The 18,970-nt window shown below is 51.2% G+C and overlaps 1 protein-coding gene across 6 annotated transcripts in view; it reads right to left on the reverse strand.

Annotated features, from left to right (window-relative positions):
- The window catches only part of TANC2 (tetratricopeptide repeat, ankyrin repeat and coiled-coil containing 2), a 216,432-nt gene that overhangs the window by 48,182 nt on the left and 149,280 nt on the right, over positions 1-18,970 (reverse strand). For all 6 annotated transcript variants that reach the window (XR_011699673.1, XM_071577333.1, XM_071577335.1 and 3 more), the window contains 3 exons: positions 9,601-9,832; positions 5,268-5,434; positions 1,556-2,163 (listed from right to left, as the gene is read on the reverse strand). Coding sequence is in view for 5 of the 6 variants with exons in the window: in XM_071577333.1 (XP_071433434.1) it covers positions 1,556-2,163; positions 5,268-5,434; positions 9,601-9,832 (1,007 nt within the window). In the remaining variant the exon portion in view is untranslated. The remainder of the gene's footprint in view (positions 1-1,555; positions 2,164-5,267; positions 5,435-9,600; positions 9,833-18,970) is intronic.

The following is an 18,970-nucleotide window of genomic DNA, read 5'->3' on the forward strand; positions in this document are numbered from 1 at the left end:
CTTTCAACACAACTGAGAAGAGCAATGAGGCTGGAGAAGGGACTGGAGCACAAGTGCTGTGGGGAGAGGCTGAGGGAGCTGGGGGTGTTCAGCCTGGAGAAGAGGAGGCTCAGAGGTGACCTCAGCACTGTCTGGAAGTCCCTGAAGGGAAGTTGTGGCCAGGTGGGGCTTGGTCTCTTCTCCCAGGCACTCAGCAATAGGACAAGGGGGCACGATGGGCTCAAGCTCTGCCAGGGGAAATTGAAGTTGGAGATGAGAAAGAAATTCTTTGCAGAGAGAGTGCTCAGGGATTGGAATGGGCTGCCCAGAGAGGGGGTGGATTCCCCATCCCTGGAGGTTTTTCAGCTGAGCTTGGCCGTGGCACTGAGTGCCATGATCTGGTAAAGGGACTGGAGCTGGACCAAGGGTTGGACTTGATGATCTTGGAGGTCTTTTCCAACTCAATCCATTCTATGATTCTGTGATTCTCTCACCAGCAGCACCAGATGGGACAGACTGGGAAGGCCCAAGCTCTGGGCTCAGGGGTGTGAGCTCTGCACTGACACTGCAAACAGGGGGACAGGCCCTGAGTGACCCCGAGGAAGGATATTCAGTAACTCCCTCACTGATCTGAAGGCACCTGATGCTGTGAGATGCTTTATCAAGGGCTCTCTCTACAGGAATATTGCCAGAACCTACTAAACCCACAAAGATGCCCATTGCAAGGAGCTATTTAGTGTTTTTTCTCCTGCAGCTGCTTTATGTCAACATTTAAAGAGGGAAATCAGTCTGACACCAGTAAGAGCCACAGCTGCCTTGACCAGCTCCAGCAGATACCACCAGACTGTCCTCTGAGTGACCACCAGGTCTGGGAGATGCACTGACATGGCCTTGAGTGTTTCCCTCATTTTTATAATCATATTTTAGAAACAGGCAGCCAAAGTGGAGCAAAGCTTGTGGGGACAAACCATGAGAGTCAGAGTGTCTGTTGCAGCTCTTCAGCAGGACAAAGATAATGTTGTTAATAATGTTCATTGGGTTTAGAGAATATAAATCTAACTGTGATTAAATTCTGCTAAGCCAGGAACTCAGCTGCTCTCAGGACACAGATTGCAGAGTAATTTACAGGCCAGAACCACCACAGGCCAATCCTGCTCCCTATTTTCAAATAGACATTGAGGAGGACTATGAGGAACACCAGTTGAAAAGGAAGCAGAAGACACATCCACATACTCATCTTTCACCTCCTCAGTCTCCACTTGACGTGGTTTTGACACCTCTGGAGAAAGGGAGGATAATTCTCCTTCACCTGCCCCCAGTGACACCTGAGGGAGTCCACCAGGGACCTGCTGAGGAGCAGCTCATCTCACTTTGAAGATGAGTTGTGTGCCCAGGGGTGGTTATTTCTTTCCAACAACACCACAAAGATCTCTGGTGATCCTCAGAGATGTAGAGAACTGCAGTGCACACACCCCTAAGTCAGGTCAGCACGGCCACCAGCAACCTCCTGAAACCAAATGACTCGGGTCACAGTGTGAGATGAACACCTTTGGAAGCTCTCAGAGGGTTTGCTTACCTTGGATCACAAAGAAACTTGGTCTTTTCACCTTCTTCTCTCCAAATAAGCCACTCTCGGAAAGAGGGATGAACAAACATGCGCGTCATGTCTCTACGTTTGATAAGAAACATAGAAAGGTTCTCCATCCTCTGCTGAAAGTCCTCCCACTCCAAAGTGCCCTCAATGTTACCTGCATTAATGGCCTGAAAAATATGCTCATCTGTTAATGGGTGCAGAGAAGCCACTGCCACATTCAAGAGAGGCATGACCCGGTCAAAGGAAGACTGTGTTGGGAACTTCATATTGCACTGCAGCAGGTACACCTCGGACAGGGACACGGGCACCACCTTGTAGCTGGAGCTTTTGAGCACCAGGTATCCCTTCTCTATGAGATCAAAAGTGAGTTTCAGGTACAGGTAGGAGCCCTGGCTTAAGGTCTTGAGGTGAGAGCTGAGCTTGCCAAAGGTGGTGTTGTCCATCTTGCCGTTGAGGGAGATGTTGTTCTGGATCTCGGAGCTGCTGTGGATGCGGTGTAGGATGTAGGCCTGCAGGTCCTGGTCGATGGCTTCATTCTCCTCCAGTCTATCCAAAAATATTCTGTGGAAGGGCAACAGCTTAATTATTTCCTACAAAGAAAGAAAGAAAAAAAAAGACACTCATGCTGGCAGTGTTTCTTCTTCATTAAGAACACTTAATTTCTATTACAATGGCACCTCTGAGACTCCTTTAAGACCTTCCATCAGTTTGTGCCCTCAGGACCTCAGTCTCATCTATAATCAAGCAGGTTGTGTGTGAAACATGACTGAAATTAAAATAAAGGATATTTCCTGACCCCACATGCAAGGAAAAGGGTGGCAAATTCCCAGGGAGCAGCCCCTGCAATTCCCAACCACAGATGAACAGGCAGAGGGAGGGGACAGTCCAGTGACAGGTCTGAGCCACGAGGAACTGCTGAAGCTGAGCCCAAGAACCTTGTTGGGAGAATCCTCCTGCATCCCAGAGACAGCCACAGGAGCAGGTCAACATCAGGGCAGATGGGAGGATCTCCCAGACTGCTCCTGCATCCCAGAGACAGCCACAGGAGCAGAGGAACATCAGGGCAGATGAGAGGATCTCCCAGGCATCCTCCTGCATCCCAGAGACAGCCACAGGAGCAGGGCAACATCAGGGCAGATGGGAGGATCTCCCAGACTTCTCCTGCATCCCAGAGACAGCCAAAGAGCAGGGAAACATCAGGGCAGATGGGAGGATCTCCCAGGAATCCTTCTGCATCCCAGAGACAGCCAGAGGAGCAGGGGAACATCAGGGCAGATGGGAGGATCTCCCAGGCATCCTTCTGCATCCCAGAGACAGCCAGAGGAGCACAGAATCATCAGGGCAGATGGGAGGACCTCCCAGACTTCTCCTGCATCCCAGAGACAGCCAAAGAGCAGGGAAACATCAGGGCAGATGGGAGGATCTCCCAGACTTCTCCTGCCTGCTGTGGGACGCCGTGCCCAGGGAATGGGCAGCATCAGCTGAACCCACTGGTGATGCTTCTCCAACAAAACCAAAGATCACTGAAGGCCCTTCCAAAGCCCCTCATGAGCTCTCAGTGAGGAGGGAAATGATGCAACAGAGCTGGGCAAGGCAGACTCTGGAGAAGCCAGAAAATACAGAGGGAAGCACAGAGCAAAGTAAAGCAGCAGTGAAGAACACAGGGCTGCAAAGCCCTAATTAAATGAGGAATTCAAGCCATCAGGATGCAATTTGCTGACAATTACAAAAAGATTTCTTTCAAATGGTATTTAATCTACTGCATTATTGAGTAAAGAATGGACTCCAGCACCAAGGAGCAAATATCCTGTGCTCTCCTGGATGCTGGAGAGCAGAGAGAGCTGTGCTCTCCTGGATGTTGGGGAGCAGAGAGTCCTGCAGAGGGATCTGTGCTCTCCTGGGTGTTGGGGAGCAGAGTCCTGTAGAGAGGTCTGTGCTCTCCTGGATGTTGGGGAGCAGAGTCCTGCAAAGATCTGTGCTCTCCTGGATGTTGGGGAGCAGAGTCCTGCAAAGATCTGTGCTCTCCTGGATGCTGGGGAGCAGAGTCCTGCAAAGATCTGTGCTCTCCTGGATGTTGGGGAGCAGAGTCCTGCAAAGAGGTCTGTGCTCTCCTGGATGTTGGGGAGCAGATGGTCCTGCAGAGAGGTCTGTGCTCTCCTGGATGCTGGGGAGCAGAGAGACCTGCAGAGAGGTCTGTGCTCTCCTGGATGTTGGGGAGCAGAGAGTCCTGCAGAGAGGTCTGTGCTCTCCTGGATGTTGGGGAGCAGAGAGACCTGCAGAGAGATCTGTGCTCTCCTGGATGTTGGGGAGCAGATGGTCCTGCAGAGAGATCTGTGGTCTCCTGGATGTTGGGGAGCAGATGGTCCTGCAGAGAGGTCTGTGCTCTCCTGGATGTTGGGGAGCAGATGGTCCTGCAGAGAGGTCTGTGCTCTCCTGGATGCTGGGGAGCAGAGTCCTGCAGATATCCTGTGCTCTCCAGGGTCTGGGGAAGCACTGCCAGCCCCAGAGCCAATGACAGTGTGCAGGGTCTGCCTGCCCTGCTGGGGCTGGACCAGACTCAGGTCCCTGCCAGGAGGACCACAGAGAATCGACCTGTGGATCTCAGTAAACATCAGCAAATCTCAGTCACACTGCTTAATGGAGCTCATTAAAAATGAACTCCACAGCTCTGTGCTAATGAAGAAATGGCTAATAATGGCAAAATGAGAACCAGAGAGCTGCAGACAGGCCTTTCTGCCCAGAGCAGCTCTGGATGTGTGTCCCACCCTGCTGACTCTGCCTCCTCTGGGCTCCAGGCTCTGATGCTCAGTGGGAATGTTCCCATCAGTGATGCTGCAAATCAATCCCTCCAAGAGCAGCTCTGCCCCAGTTGGGTCACTGCGTTTGTCCCCCAGCCCCCTCTGCTCAGATGAGCAGCAGAGCCACCAAACTGAGCTCAGCTTGATCCTTCTGCAGACTCCTGAGGGACAGCTGAGGAATCACAGAATCAGTTGGGTTGGAAGAGACCTCCGAGATCATCAAGTCCAACCCTTGGTCCAACCCCACTGGCATCACCAGATCATGGCACTCAGTGCCACATCCAGTCTCACCTTAAAACCCTCCAGGGATGGGGAATCCACCCCCTCTCTGGGCAGCCCATTCCAATGCCTGAGCACTCTCTCTGAAGGTACAAACCTGCCCAGCTGCAAACTAAAATAAAACCACTGAAGAATAACCCAAACAACACTCAGTTTAGAGCTTCAGCCCCTGCTCAGGACAGTGTTCATGAGCTGAACAATGTCTTGGCCTGACATGGACTCCTCCAGACTGAAATGATCACGCTCTGGGTGGAACAGGAGGGGCGTGAAATGTGAATTCCTCTGCTCTTCCACATGGAGCAGAAGATGTTCTGGAGCTGCTCAGGCTGACACACGTCAGGCCCTGCCCTCCTAATGCTTCAGTGAGTTTGGAGCCTGTTGGCATGAGAGCTGTGCCACAGAAGGATCTCAGCCACTTGCTGAGGAACATTTACTGAATGAAAACGTGATGCTGGATTAGATCCACCCAAAGCTGCAGAGAGAGTCTGGGGACATGGATGTAAACCCAAGAATTAAAAAGCCAAAAGGAGAACCTGGAATAAAAGGTCTTGAGCAAATCCAGATTAAGCCCACCATGACAATGACACAGCTTAGCAGCATTCTGGGTCTCCACATACCTGTAGACTTGTCCTGACTGTCACGACCAGCTTCAGCCAGGAAGGGAATTTGCCAATCATTTTGCTCAGGAAGGACACTATGGTGTCTCCATAATCTGGCTTGTGAAATTCAGCCTCGTTTAAACCATCAATTAATATAATGAAATCTTCATCAGGGATCTTCCTCTCTGAGAGAAAAGAGAAAAAAAGCATTTATTGGAAAAGCTACAGACATGGAAATACAATGTACTGCATAACCCAATGGACTGCAAAGTCTCTACAGTGCTTTAAAGCACCATCAGGTATTGCTGAAGAAGAAAAAAATCACAGTGGCAGCACCTTTTTAATGAGATATTAATTACATACTGGAAGGGACCTTTACAGGTCATTCCACCCACCCTGCCATGGGCAGGGACACCTCCCACTAGACCAGGTTGCTCCAAGTCCTGTCCAAGCTGGCCTTGAAAATCCTCCAAAAAGCAGATTGTGGATGTTTTGCACAGGATTTTTGGCTGCTGGAGGATGCAGTAACCCAGGAGGATGCAGTAACCAGTGATGCAAACAATGCAGTCAGTGTTTCTGTGTCAGCTGCTGAGAGCTGAGTATGGTTTGCCAAGCAATGATACAGATACTCTTGGGCTTGTATCTCAAGCTCAGGTGGCACCTTCTCAAAGCTGATCTTGCCTAATAAACTCAAACCCAGGTGGCAAATGGGACATCTGAGTCCACTGGTGGCCTGTGCTGCAGGTTCTCATCTGGGAAGTGCTACAGACAGATCCTGCTGTCACAGAGCTCAGTGTTCCCAACAGCAGGGGAGTTCTTTTCTTTGACTTTAAATGGCACGAGGAAATTTTCTGTGCAAGCCCAGCAGAGGTTGAGCCTGTGGTGCTCCAAGGAGAAGAGACACAGCAAACAAACACCTTGTGCTGGTGCTGCCATATTCTAAATATTCTAAATATCCACGTGAAAAACACCTATTTGGCACTCAACCAACCAGAGATGCTTTTCCAGTTCACTTCTCAGTAAGATTTTTGGGCACACTTGAAAATACACTTGATGCCTCTCTGAAATCCTGGAGTGAATGTAATGCCTGAGTTTTATACCCACATCTCATGTTCCTCATAAAGGAGAGAGGAGAAAGCAGAGAGTAGGGGAAGAATCAGAACTTTGTTATCCTATGTATTATTCAGCTTCCTTGTCATTAAAAATATATATATTTCTTTGAGAAACACGATTCCAGCTCTCTCAGTGACGCTCCCCATTAACAGCTCTGCAGTAATTTCATCCCAGTAGCATTAAAGCTTCAACAGCACCTTGTAAAAGACCTGCTGATATATTTACAGAGTCTTAAAATGTTCTATATCTTCAAAAGCAATTTCCAGGCACTGCTCATTCTGCTGGAGAAAGAACACTTGGTGCAAATGCAGCACTCCTGAGCAGGCAGGTTGAAGGATGGGAGTCCTGGTCACCAGCTCTGCTGGAGCTGTTGAGTGCAGAGCCCAAGAGGAAAGCTAAAAAAAATTTATATAAAATATTCCAGAATTTAGGACCAGATGGGGGTCAACCTGCCTGACAAGAAAAATAACCAACCTCTGAAACACTCTGAATTCAGAGGCTGGAATTCAAGTACCTCCCAAGGAGCTACTGTGAAAACCAGGAATTATTTTCCTTCAGAGGTTCTGAAATGTATTTTTTTTCTTTTGGTTGGTAGGAAAGAGCAGCCACACTCCTCCCACAGTGACATTTCTCCATGCCAGGAACACCAACTGCTGTGCCTTGTGCCTGCTGGAACCAGGTGCTTGGACCCAGATGCTGCTGCTCAGAGCTTGGACAAGGTTTTGAGGAGCTGATTTGAACATCAGGGCTTTGGATCCGGTGGAAGCTGCATCTGTTTGGTGGTGGAGCCTCTGCTGGGGAGTGCAGGGTGGTAAGAAAATGATGTGAACTATTTTTGGAGCCAAGGTGCAGCACAGCCAGAGTGATAAAGAGCATTCTGCAGGACCACAGAGCCCTGGACTCTGCAATGCTCTGGCAGTTTTCATGGCAACGAGCAAAGATCTCGAATTTAGTGATTGTCACCATGAATTACTTATAACATGCAGAGGGAGGAAAGCAAAGAAGACAAAATCAATGCTGCATTAGGAAAAGCTCTGGAATCAGGATAAGGCTTGTCACCAGTTCCCCCAGAGCTTTACACAGGGTGTCTATTGACTTTTCTGCTATCAGTCCTTTGGTGAAAGCTTCAAATTCTCCAAAGCTCACTAAAATATAGCAGGGAAAGGAAAAAAAAAGTCACCCCTACATGACTGAATCAGGAGATGTTGCTGGAACCACCACTGTGCAGGGAAATGGTTGCTTGTTTTCACCATCAGAACTGTGAGGGCAGCTTTGGGATACTGGAGGAGGAAAGGGAAGGGAACATCAAATGCTTCTTCTACAGCCCTGCACAGGTGGGAGGTTGTTAACCCCTTGTGTCCCAACAAGCACCATCAGAGAATCACCCAGAATGGGTTACGTTGGAAGGGACCACTGAGCTCCAGGGTGACCTTACAGGAGCTTTTCCAGAGCCTAAAGGGGCTCCAGGAGAGCTGGAGAGGGACTTTGGACAAGGGATAGAAGGACAGGACACAGGGAATGGCTTCCCACTGACACAGGGCAGGGTTAGATGGGATATTGGGAAGGAATTCCTGGCTGGGAGGGTGGGCAGGCCCTGGCACAGGTGCCCAGAGAAGCTGTGGCTGCCCCAGCCCTGGGAGTGTCCCAGGCCAGGTTGGACAGGGCTTGGAGCACCCTGGGCTGGTGGGAGGTGTCCCTGCCCATGGCAGGGGTGGCACTGGGTGGGCTTCAATGTTTCTCCCAACCCAGACCAGTCTGGGATTCTTTGATTAATAAATTCCATCTCCTGCCATGCTGGGGACACTGGAAGGAACAGGGCAATGTGACCAGACAGTGACCCCTCTGCTTTCCATCTGGGCTCTTCTCTTGGCTGCACCACAAACTCCTGGTACAGCCTTGCAGTTCCCATGAACTCCCCTTGTCTTCTCTCCTCTTCTCCAACACAAAATTGGGAAGGAATTCCTGGCTGGGAGGGTGGGCAGGCCCTGGCACAGGTGCCCAGAGAAGCTGTGGCTGCCCCAGCCCTGGGAGTGTCCCAGGCCAGGTTGGACAGGGCTTGGAGCACCCTGGGCTGGTGGGAGGTGTCCCTGTCTGTTGGGGTCACCACTTGTAGGGGTGAAGTGGGGTGTTAAATGACAGCCAGAATGGCTCAGGAACAGCAGGATCAGAAGGCTTGATCAGAAGGCTTAGAACTCAGTTTTATTTTTAGTTACAGCTTCTCCTTTTATCTCCTCTTGTATCCAACATGCCACCACACCTTTGGTTTAGTCAGTTCAGCTGAGCACACATGGAAACATTCTACTGGCCACAAGGTCCCCCACATCCTACAGGTGGCTCCTGCTCCTCAAGGGTGCACTCCAAACTGCTTTCCTTCAAGGATTACACTCTGAACTGCTCCATAGACCCTGAGATCAGCTCAGTTGGTTAAAACTCGGTTGTAACAATGCCAAGGTCATGGGTTCAATCCCCTGTGTGGGCCATTGACTTAAGAGTTGGACTCGATGATCCTTGTGGGTCCTTCCAACTCAGAACAGTCTGGGATTCTGTGATATCACAGATATATATATTCTGGGATCCCTTCATCAATCACCTCAGACACCAGAGGGTTCACAAACACTGTCATCCCCACACCTGCCCATGGGGGCATTCATGGGATTTTGGTTGGAAGGAACACTAAAGCCCACCCAGTGCCACCCCCATGGCAGGGGGTGGAATGAAATGGTCTTTAATGTTCCTTCCAACCAAAATCCCACGACTGGCCCCATCCCACCACCTCCTCCCCACGGCTCGGACGAACCCATCACGTCACCCCAACACCACCCACGAAATCCCACCACCAAACCCCACCACCAAACCCCACCACGCCCCACAAAACACCACCACAAAGTCCCACCAAACCACACCACCAAGCCCCACCAAACCCCACCACCAAACCCACCACCAAGTCCCACCAAACCGCACCACCAAGCCCCACCAAACCCCACCACCAAACCCACCAGCAAGTCCCACCAAACCCCACCACCAAGCCCCACCAAACTCCACCACCAAGTCCCACCAAACCCCACCACCAAGCCCCACCAAAAGCCCCACCAAACGCCACAACCAAGGCCCACCAAGTCCCACCAAACCCCACCACCAACCCCCACCAAAAGCCCCACCAAACGCCACAACCAAGGCCCACCAAGCCCCACCAAACCCCACCACCAACCCCCCCAAGGGGTGTGGGAGCTCAGCATACCTTTGTGCAGGTTCTCCAGGGGCTCCAGGACGCCCCTGCGGAAGGAGGCCATGGGGTCCTGCACGCAGGAGCGCAGGCTGAGCAGGCTCTGCAGGTGGGGCTCACGCAGGAGCTGCTCGCGGTAGGCGCCGAGCTGGGGCGAGCGGCACAGCAGGGCGGCCACGTTGTGCACGAACTCGGGCACCAGGCACGTGTAGGCGTTGTCAGCCTGGCAGTAGTGATAGGCCACCACCTGCAAGGGGACAGGGACACACAAAGGGGCTGGGTCAGGGCTGGCACTCGGACAGGTTGAGCTGCTGGGCCAGGGGGAGCAGTTTCAGAGTTAACAACCCGCGTGTCCCAGTTGAGCAGGTGGGCCCAGTTTGTCCCTGTGTGGGTGTGCCCAAAGCTGGGCATTCTAAACCCTCTGGGCCATTGCCCAGCAACTGTTCCCAAGGGCCCATTGGCAGCAGCTGCCCAGGGCACAGCTGAGCCCTCAGGCTGGGAGCTGGCTGGGAAAGAAGCCTGGCAGAGGAGCTGGGAGAACTGCCCTGCAGGGACTCCTTGGCACCTCCACACCCACCTGAGGGCTCAGCTCTGCTCAGGGGCCAGCAACGAGTCCAAAATCCCCCCTGAGTGCCAGAGTCAGATCCCCCAGGGTGGAACTCCCTGCCCTGGGGGAGGCACTGGGGGCTCCCACCCAAACCTCAGGGGAGACAATCTTGGGCTTTGGGGACTGGGGGAACCACTGATTGGATGCAGAGGAGGAGCAGCCCCTGGCCAGGAGGAGCCACCACTCTGGCCCAGACTGTGCCATCATCTGCACCAACAGGTTTGTCCCTTCCTTTGCCTTTGGCCTTGGAGGAAACACGTGGGGCTCAGCACAGGGGCCACCAAACCCCCCTGTGTTTGTGCCCCAGGGGGCTGGGTTAGACTGCTGGGCTTGGGGGTTAAACCCAATTTCTCTTTGTGCCATTGCATTGATTGAAATGTTGTTATTAAATTGTAACTCTGACTTATAATCTCTTTGGTGTTGGGTTCATTCCTCCTGCTGGTTTGCCTTTAAACCAGCACACCATGACAGGAATCCAGACAACCAGCTGGGACAACCAGGAGCTGGTGCTGGGAATGACTGGAGCTGCCACTCCAGGAGGAAAGGAACTGAAGCTGTGGCTGCTTGTGGAGATGGACAGTGACAGCAGGTGACAGTGACAGCAAGTGACACCAACAGCAGGTGACAACTCAGAGACTGCTCCGAGCTCTGTTTATGGACTTGGTGCCACTAATAACTTGTGATTGTTTTCTGAGACGTGGTTTTGATTTGCTGTTCCTCTGTGGAAGCAGCAGAGAGCACTCGTTGGGTCCATCATGGGGAGGCAGAGTGCCCTGATCCAGGCTCTTCATTCAAAGAAGAATGGGATCCTGCTCTTCATTCAAAAAAGAATGGGATCCTGCTCTTCATTCAAAGAATGGGATCCTGCTCTTCATTCAAAGAATGGGATCCTGCTCTTCATTCAAAAAATCAATTAAAAAAAAAAAAAAAGGAAATAAAATTTCCCCTTTTTCCACCTTTTCCTGAGTTTTGCAGCTCAGGAAACTCTGCTGGCACCCACCACATTCTGCCCACTTACTAAAATAAGCACAAAGCCAGCGATGCCATCTCAGGCCAAGCTGCCAACTCTCCTGTTTTCATTTGCAATACAAAAAAAAAAAGGCCTCAAAAATCCCTCTCTGCTGTCAATCCCTCGGGAAGCTGCAGCTCCTCCTGCTCCCTGGCTGGCTCCAGCCTCGGGCACTCCCTGCCCCTTTGGGGTTGAGGCTGTGCCAGGGCACAAAGCTTTGTTCCAGCTCCCATTCATTCCCTTTTCCTTCCAAATGTCACTGCCAATCCCAAAATATCCTGATGTGGCAGGTGGGAGCAGTTCTGCACCCAGAGCACTGCTGCCCTGGGGCACTCCAGCACACAATAGTGCCAAATAAATTGCAGTTTGGTGCTTGGCAAGGACAATGTAAATGAGGACACTGAGCACAGTGGCCTCTCTGGAGCCTGTGGGAGCTCACATGGAATCACAGAATCAGCTGGGTTGGAAGAGATCTCTGAGATCATCAAGTCCAACCCTTGATCCAACCTCACAATGTCCCCATGGCTTTGGCCATGAAGGTTTTCTGGTTTTCCACCTGCAGTGCCCAACCCTTGGACCACAGCAGGCTCCAGGATGGCACCAAGGAGTGAAAACCTCAGGCTGAGGGGTCCTCACCCACTGCTGGCTCAGCACAGGCTTTGAATTCTCAATCTGAGCTTCCCAACAATCATTTCCTTTCCCAGTCAGAAGGAGGTGTGAGAGCTGAGAGAGCTGGGCTGTTGTTTCAAGCATCAAGCCCTAATACAAGTGTTTAAGCTTTAATGGTCCCTCCAAACTCCTCACAGAATTGTTGCTCCCAGCCAGTTAAAATAGAATGAATTTCCTCAGAGAGCAGCACTGGGGAAAGTAATAATAAAAGTAGTGATTTCTTTTCAACAATCCTATTTATTTGGGGATTATAACTCGTGCCTTCCACAGAATCAAGTTCTTTTAACAGTTCTTGATATCAGGTTCCAGGAACAGAAACCAAATTACTCTGATTTCCTACACAATAGGTGTGTAGAAACAAAAATAAAGTCTCTTCTAATGAGAGGCCAAGGAACTTCTCCCAGGAATCTGAAGAGCCACACCATGGAAAAAGGGACACCAGATTTTGGGACACACATACAGTGACAGCCCAACCAATTCAAGGCTCTTCACATGGTTGAATTTGATGATCTCAGAGGCCTTTTCCAACCTTAACAATTCCATGATTCCTGATCCTTGTGCTGGATTTAATGGTGTGTTGACTAAGCCTTAACCAGCAGGATGAAGGCAATGCTTGATGGGTGGACCTGAAGCTGAACCAGTGAACAAGGAAGATTCTGGGGAGGCAACCAAAGAAAGGGCTGATGGTGTTCTGATCAACACAACTGGGGCCAAACCTTCATCTTGATGTTATTTATTCTCTGTGATATTTTCTTTATCTTCAAATCATGGAGAAGCTGCCAAAAACCAGGGCTGGAAGTGGAGCCTGGAATTGGAACTGGGCTGGAGTGGAGCCTGGCACTGGGAACTGGGCTGGGAACTGGGCTGGGAACTGGACTGGGAGTGGAGCCTGGCACTGGGAACTGGTCTAGGAGTGGAGCCTGGCACTGGGAACTGGGCTGGGAACTGGGCTGAGAACTGGACTGGAAGTGGAGCCTGGCACTGGGAACTGGACTGGGAGTGGAGCCTGGCACTGGGATGGATGGATGGATGGATGGATGGAGGGATGGATGGAGGGATGGATGGGTGGATGGATGGATGGATGGATGGATGGATGGATGGATGGATGGATGGATGGATGGATGGATGGATGGATGGGTGGAGGGATGGATGGATGGATGGATGGATGGAGGGATGGATGGATGGATGGATGGAGGGATGGATGGATGGATGGAGGGATGGATGGGTGGATGGATGGATGGATGGATGGATGGATGGATGGATGGATGGATGGATGGATGGATGGATGGATTTCAACCCCACTGTTTAGGATTCTCTTCTTGCTCAGCATCTGGAACAGCCACTCTCTGTGCTAACCATGACTCTGAGATGGGTTTGATCTCTCCTCCTTTTTGGCATAAGCCAAAAAGTACATCCAAGATAAAAAAAAAAGACCTTGCATAGCCTGGAAATGAACTTTTCATTGGAAAAGGTGTGCTCTTTTCAGTAAAAGCTTCATTTTCAACAGATCTAATAACTTGCTTGCACAAGTTCCAACCACCTCTTACCATAAACAAAATCTTTGAATTAAACATGTAATTTTATCTAGAAAGTGTATTACAATAAATGAAATGGCCAAGGCACAGCATGTGGTTCCAAAGGGGTGGATGGTGTGAGCAGCAAACATTTATTTGGTGTCTGACACAATTTAAGACACAATTTTTCTAACCATAGTTTCAATTTGAACTTTGTCATCCCCACTGCACTAAACACTCTAAACACTAAATCAAGACTTCCCAAACTTTGAAACCTTCATTTCAGTCACCAGCTTTTGTCAAATGAGGTTTACAAAGCTGGAAGCTGAAAAAATTCCTTGCTTGAAAGTTGGATTAAATTAAAATCACTGGATTGTCAACACTAAAGTAGCAAGGCCCATAAGTCACCCTAGAGCAAGAAGGGGATTACAAGGATGGGAAAAGCAACACTGAGATCAAGAGGAGTGTTCAAAGTCCCTCTTCATGTTGTTTTTAGGGGCTGAGAATGCACTTCTGGCAAGCTGAGTAACCAAAGAGTGATGGTTTTTATATGGAATATCAAATGCCCAAAGTTACCAACTTGTAGCAGTTCCTTTTGTGCTTGAAAAGGAGCTGCAAAATAATTCACACTTGTGTGATGAGCATTTTATTTGCAGTGATGCCCTGAGCTGCTGGGGAGAGCCCACACCAAAGCAGCACATTTATCAGGGGGGTTTAAACATTAATTATGTGTTCTAAGGCTTGAGAAACACCAGCCCTGGGGATGGCAGAGCCTCACACACACCATGGCCAGCACAGCCCCAGCCCCTCCTGAAGGGCTCAGGGAGCCCCAAAACATCCATTTACCCAGAAATGACACAAACTGCATCTTCTTGACAGCCAAACCAGAATTATCAACACATGGTTTATACTCTCCCCAGGTGTAAAACCCAGTGGCCTCCAGGATTGTCTTCTCCCAAGGCTTTCAACACCAGCCATCCTGCTTTCTGCCACAACCATTTTCCACTTCTCCCTTCGTCCAGCCTCATGGGACCTTCTCCTTCCTGCTGCCACCAACCCATCCTGCTGCCACCAACCCATCCTGCTGCCACCATCTATCCTGCTGCCACCAACCCATCCTGCTGCCACCATCTATCCTGCTGCCACCAACCCTTCCTGCTGCCACCATCTATCCTGCTGCCACCAACCCTTCCTGCTGCCACCAACCCTTCCTGCTGCCACCAACCCTTCCTGCTGCCACCATCTATCCTGCTGCCACCAACCCATCCTGCTGCCACCAACCCTTCCTGCTGCCACCAACCCTTCCTGCTGCCACCATCTATCCTGCTGCCACCACCTTCCCTTGTGCCACCAACCCTTCCTGCTGCCACCAACCCTTCCTGCTGCCACCACCTTCCCTTGTGTCACCAATCCTTTCTGCTGCCACCACCTTTCCTGCTGCCACCAACCCATCCTGCTGCCACCAACCCTTCCTGCTGCCACCAACCCATCCTGCTGCCACCAACCCATCCTGCTGCCACCACCTTCCCTGCTGCCACCAACCCTTTCTGCTGCCACCAACACTTTCTGCTGCCACCACCTTTCCTGCTGCCACCAATCCATCCTGCTGCCACCAACCCTTCCTGCTGCCACCAACCCATCCTGCTGCCACCAACCCTTTCTGCTGCCACCACCTTCCCTGCTGCCACCAACCCTTTCTGCTGCCACCACCTTTCCTGCTGCCACCAACCCATCCTGCTGCCACCAACCCTTTCTGCTGCCACCACCTTCCCTGCTGCCACCAACCCTTCCTGCTGCCACCAACCCTTCCTGCTGCCACCAACTCTTCCTGCTGCCACCAACCCTTCCTGCTGCCACCACCTTTCCTGCTGCCACCAACCCTTCCTGCTGCCACCACCTTTCCTGCTGCCACCAACCCTTCCTGCTGCCACCAACCCTTCCTGCTGCCACCAACCCTTCCTGCTGCCACCACCTTTCCTGCTGCCACCAACCCTTCCTGCTGCCACCACCTTTCCCGCTCTCCTTCCATTTATAGAATCACAGAATCCTAGAATGGATTGGGTTGGAAAAGACCTCCCAGATCATCAAGTCCAACCCTTGGTCCAACTCCAGTCCCTTTACCAGATCATGGCACTCAGTGCCACGGCCAAGCTCAGCTGAAAAACCTGCAGGGATGGGGAATCCACCCCCTCTCTGGGCAGCCCATTCCAATGCCTGAGCACTCTCTCTGCAAAGAATTTCTTTCTCATCTCCAACTTCAATTTCCCCTGGCAGAGCTTGAGCCCATCGTGCCCCCTTGTCCTATTGCTGATACCTTTCCCCTGTTGCTGCCATCTCCTGCCTCTCCTGCCATGTCCTTTTCCTCCCTTCCTTCTCAGAGGTCTTTTCCAACCCAATCCATTCTATGATTCTGTGATTCTATGGATGTGACACTGAATGAGAATCCACCATGTCTTGATCCACTCTGTGCCCTGGGTTGGTGATCACAGTGGGGTTGGATCAAGGGTTGGACTTGAACTCAGAGGCCTTTTCCAACCCAATCCATTCTAGGATTCTATTCTATGACAGTGGGGACATCAGAGGAGAAAGAGAGGCTGGAGATGCCTCAGGAGAAATAAGTTATTTTCAATTATTAGGACAGACCAATTTCTCCAGCACTATCTGTGAGTCTCCTCCATTAGGCAGCATTGCAGTGCCATCACCTCTGCCATGGCTTGGCTTGGCTTCCCTCTGGAAGTGTGTTGTGCAAAGAGGCTGTTTCACCAACCTCCCTTGGACCCACCTCCCTGAGCTGAACCAACAACCCCCCAGATTCCTGAGCTCCCATCAACACCCTCCACGGCTCCTGAAGTGCTTCAGCCCTGCATTTTAACCATATTTCTGCCCCTAGAAAGATTGAGATCTTGTTTTGACCACCCTGTACCAGGCCCAGCCCTGGCTGTGACCTGGAAATGGCCACCAGCACTGCTGGGTCTTCTCCACCACACAGCCCTGTGACCCAGCACGTGGTGACCCAGTTTAGTGGGAATGTTCATTACTCTGACACAGCTGGGAAATGCCCTGGGAAACCCATTAGTGGGGAGGGCATGGAGGCCCAGCAGGGATGGATGGATCCCTCCAGCCAAGGTGGGAGCACCCCCTTTCCTCTGGATTGCCTGCAGCACTGGCAGTGATGCCCTGGCACAGCTGGCAGGGTGGGGGCAGGAGCCTCTGGAGCCACCAAAGCTGCTGCAGCTGCTGCTCTGCAGGGCATGGGCCATTAGTGAGCAGAGTGGGCTTTCAGCTCCATTTGTTAAAGTGCTGCTGCCACCCCTCAGCATCAGGAATGGCAGAGGACAGAGCTGTTCAATGGCTCAAACTGGGCAGCAAATCCATTAAAACCCCTCGATGAATAAAGGATAAACCCTCAGGGGAAATGGGGAGGTGCTGGAACTGGAGAGGACACAGGTCAGGCTTCTTCTTTGAGCTGAACTCATCTCACCTTGGGCTATGACAGCTCTGAATGGTGCTGGTGCCTCTGGCTGAAGGCAGAGGTGACCCAGGACACCTCTGGGTGGGTCAGTGTCCCTCAGCACAGGCTGCAGTTGTGGGAAAGCCTCTCATCTCATTTCCCTGAGATGAAGGACCGGCTCTGGACAAGCCAGGCCGAGTCACCATCCCTGGAGAGGTTTAAAGGCCATGTGGATGTGGCACTTGGGGACATGGGTTAGTGGTGGCCTTGGCAATGTTGGGGGAATGGTTGGACTTGATGACTTTAAGGGTCTTTTCCAACCTAAACAATTCTATAATTCTAAGGCCACACTGCAGCCCAAGTCACACTTTGCCCAGGAGCAACTGGAGCCAGAAAACTCTGGAAAGAAAGGACAACCACGTGGTAACACCAGAGAGCTCCTGCTGCAGGTGGGTACAGTTCTCTTGGCATGGTTTTCAAGCTCAAAAATCACACCTGACACTGTTGGCTAAACTGCCTCATTTCTGAGCAATTTTTCTCCATTAGTTTGCTGATGAACACAGAACTAGAAATCAGAGAATCCCAGAGTGGTTTGGGTTGGAAGGGACCTCAAAGCCCATCCAGTGCCACCCCTGCCATGGGCAGGGACACCTTCCACCAGCCCAGGGTGCTCCAAGCCCTGTCCAACCTGGCCTGGGACACTCCCAGGGCTGGGGCAGCCACAGCTTCTCTGGGCACCTGTGCCAGGGCCTGCCCACCCTCACAGGAGGAATTCCTTCCCAATATCTAACCTGAATCTCTTTTTCAGCCATGGCTGACTTCAAACTGCCCCCTGAGACTGCAACCCAACGATGCTCTGCTCATGGCAGGGCTGAGTGGAGCTCCTGCTTGGTCTTCTGCAGTTACTTCTTTCTAAAATTAGGGGTTTATTCATCTCTGACATTAAGAGATAAATGCAGCCCTTGCCCCCAAGAACTCACTGCACAAAAAGCAGGCAGAAAAGCACAACCCTGAATAATCCAGAGGAGGAAAAGCAACTGTTCACCTTTCATTTCTGTCATCCCAGACACGCAACTTCTGAATTTGGGGAGAAGTGACATTTGCAGAGGGAAGGGAGTGGGTGAGAGGACAACGAGCTTCCCACCAGCATTCTGGAGCCTGAGCCAAGCACTACCCAAGGCTGTGTGTACATTATTAATGTGCTTTTGGAAGGATCTGCCTTTCTGCAGCACAGCCAGCCCAGCCCGGGCCGAGAACATCCCGCTCTGCGCGGCGCACGCAGAGGTGGAACATCTGCACTCAGCCTTCTCCAGCTCCTCACAGATGGCTCAGCTGCCTCCCCAAATCCTCCTGACAATTGTGGTTGTCCATCACTGTCAACACTTTCTTTCCTACTTCAATTCTGACTCCCAGTCTTAATGCAACTATAAAACACACATGGCCATGAAATACTTTTCCAACCAGAATGACCGACGGGTCCTTCACTTTCCTTGGGCTCTTTTTCCTTCACCCAGCTGGACAAAACGTGTTTAAGGAGGCCTTCAATGATTATTGTTTTGTTCCACAGCTACTGACACAGGAATATGCTGCTCCTCTCTCCCTTCCTCCTGCACCAAAGGACATTCCACTCCTTCTTTTCTTTGTTATCCCAGACTCTGGAAAGCTTCTCTATGTGAAGCTTTTCCTAAACTGTCCCTCTCTGCAGAACGTGGCATCAGACATTGGGATTAAGCAGCTAAATTATTTTAAATAACTATTTTTACTGTTGTCTACCAGCCCCTCAGTGCTTTTGCTCAGCATCTCCACGGCCTCAGAACCCCCCCGGTCTCTCCAAGGCGACTCAGCCACGTGAGATGGAGCTTCTGAACGAGGCACAACAAAGAGCTCCACGCTGTTATTTTAATGGATTTTCAATTCCCTTGCCAGGTCAGTAAACCTTTTTTCCCTCTCTGTGTCACTCAGATGTTCAAGCCCCACAGCTGGGGTGGAGCAGGGAGTGTTTGTTTTGTTCAGGAGGACATCACATGGTGCAGCTCCTTCCAAGGAAATCAATTTATCTGCTGTTGACAGCAGGGATTCCTCGGCACTGGGGCCCAGTTGTGCTGCTCAGGAGGTTCCTACCAGTGCACAACACA

Source organism: Pithys albifrons, chromosome 25 (genome assembly GCF_047495875.1).
Source record: "Pithys albifrons albifrons isolate INPA30051 chromosome 25, PitAlb_v1, whole genome shotgun sequence".
NCBI classification, from domain to species: Eukaryota; Metazoa; Chordata; class Aves; order Passeriformes; family Thamnophilidae; genus Pithys; species Pithys albifrons.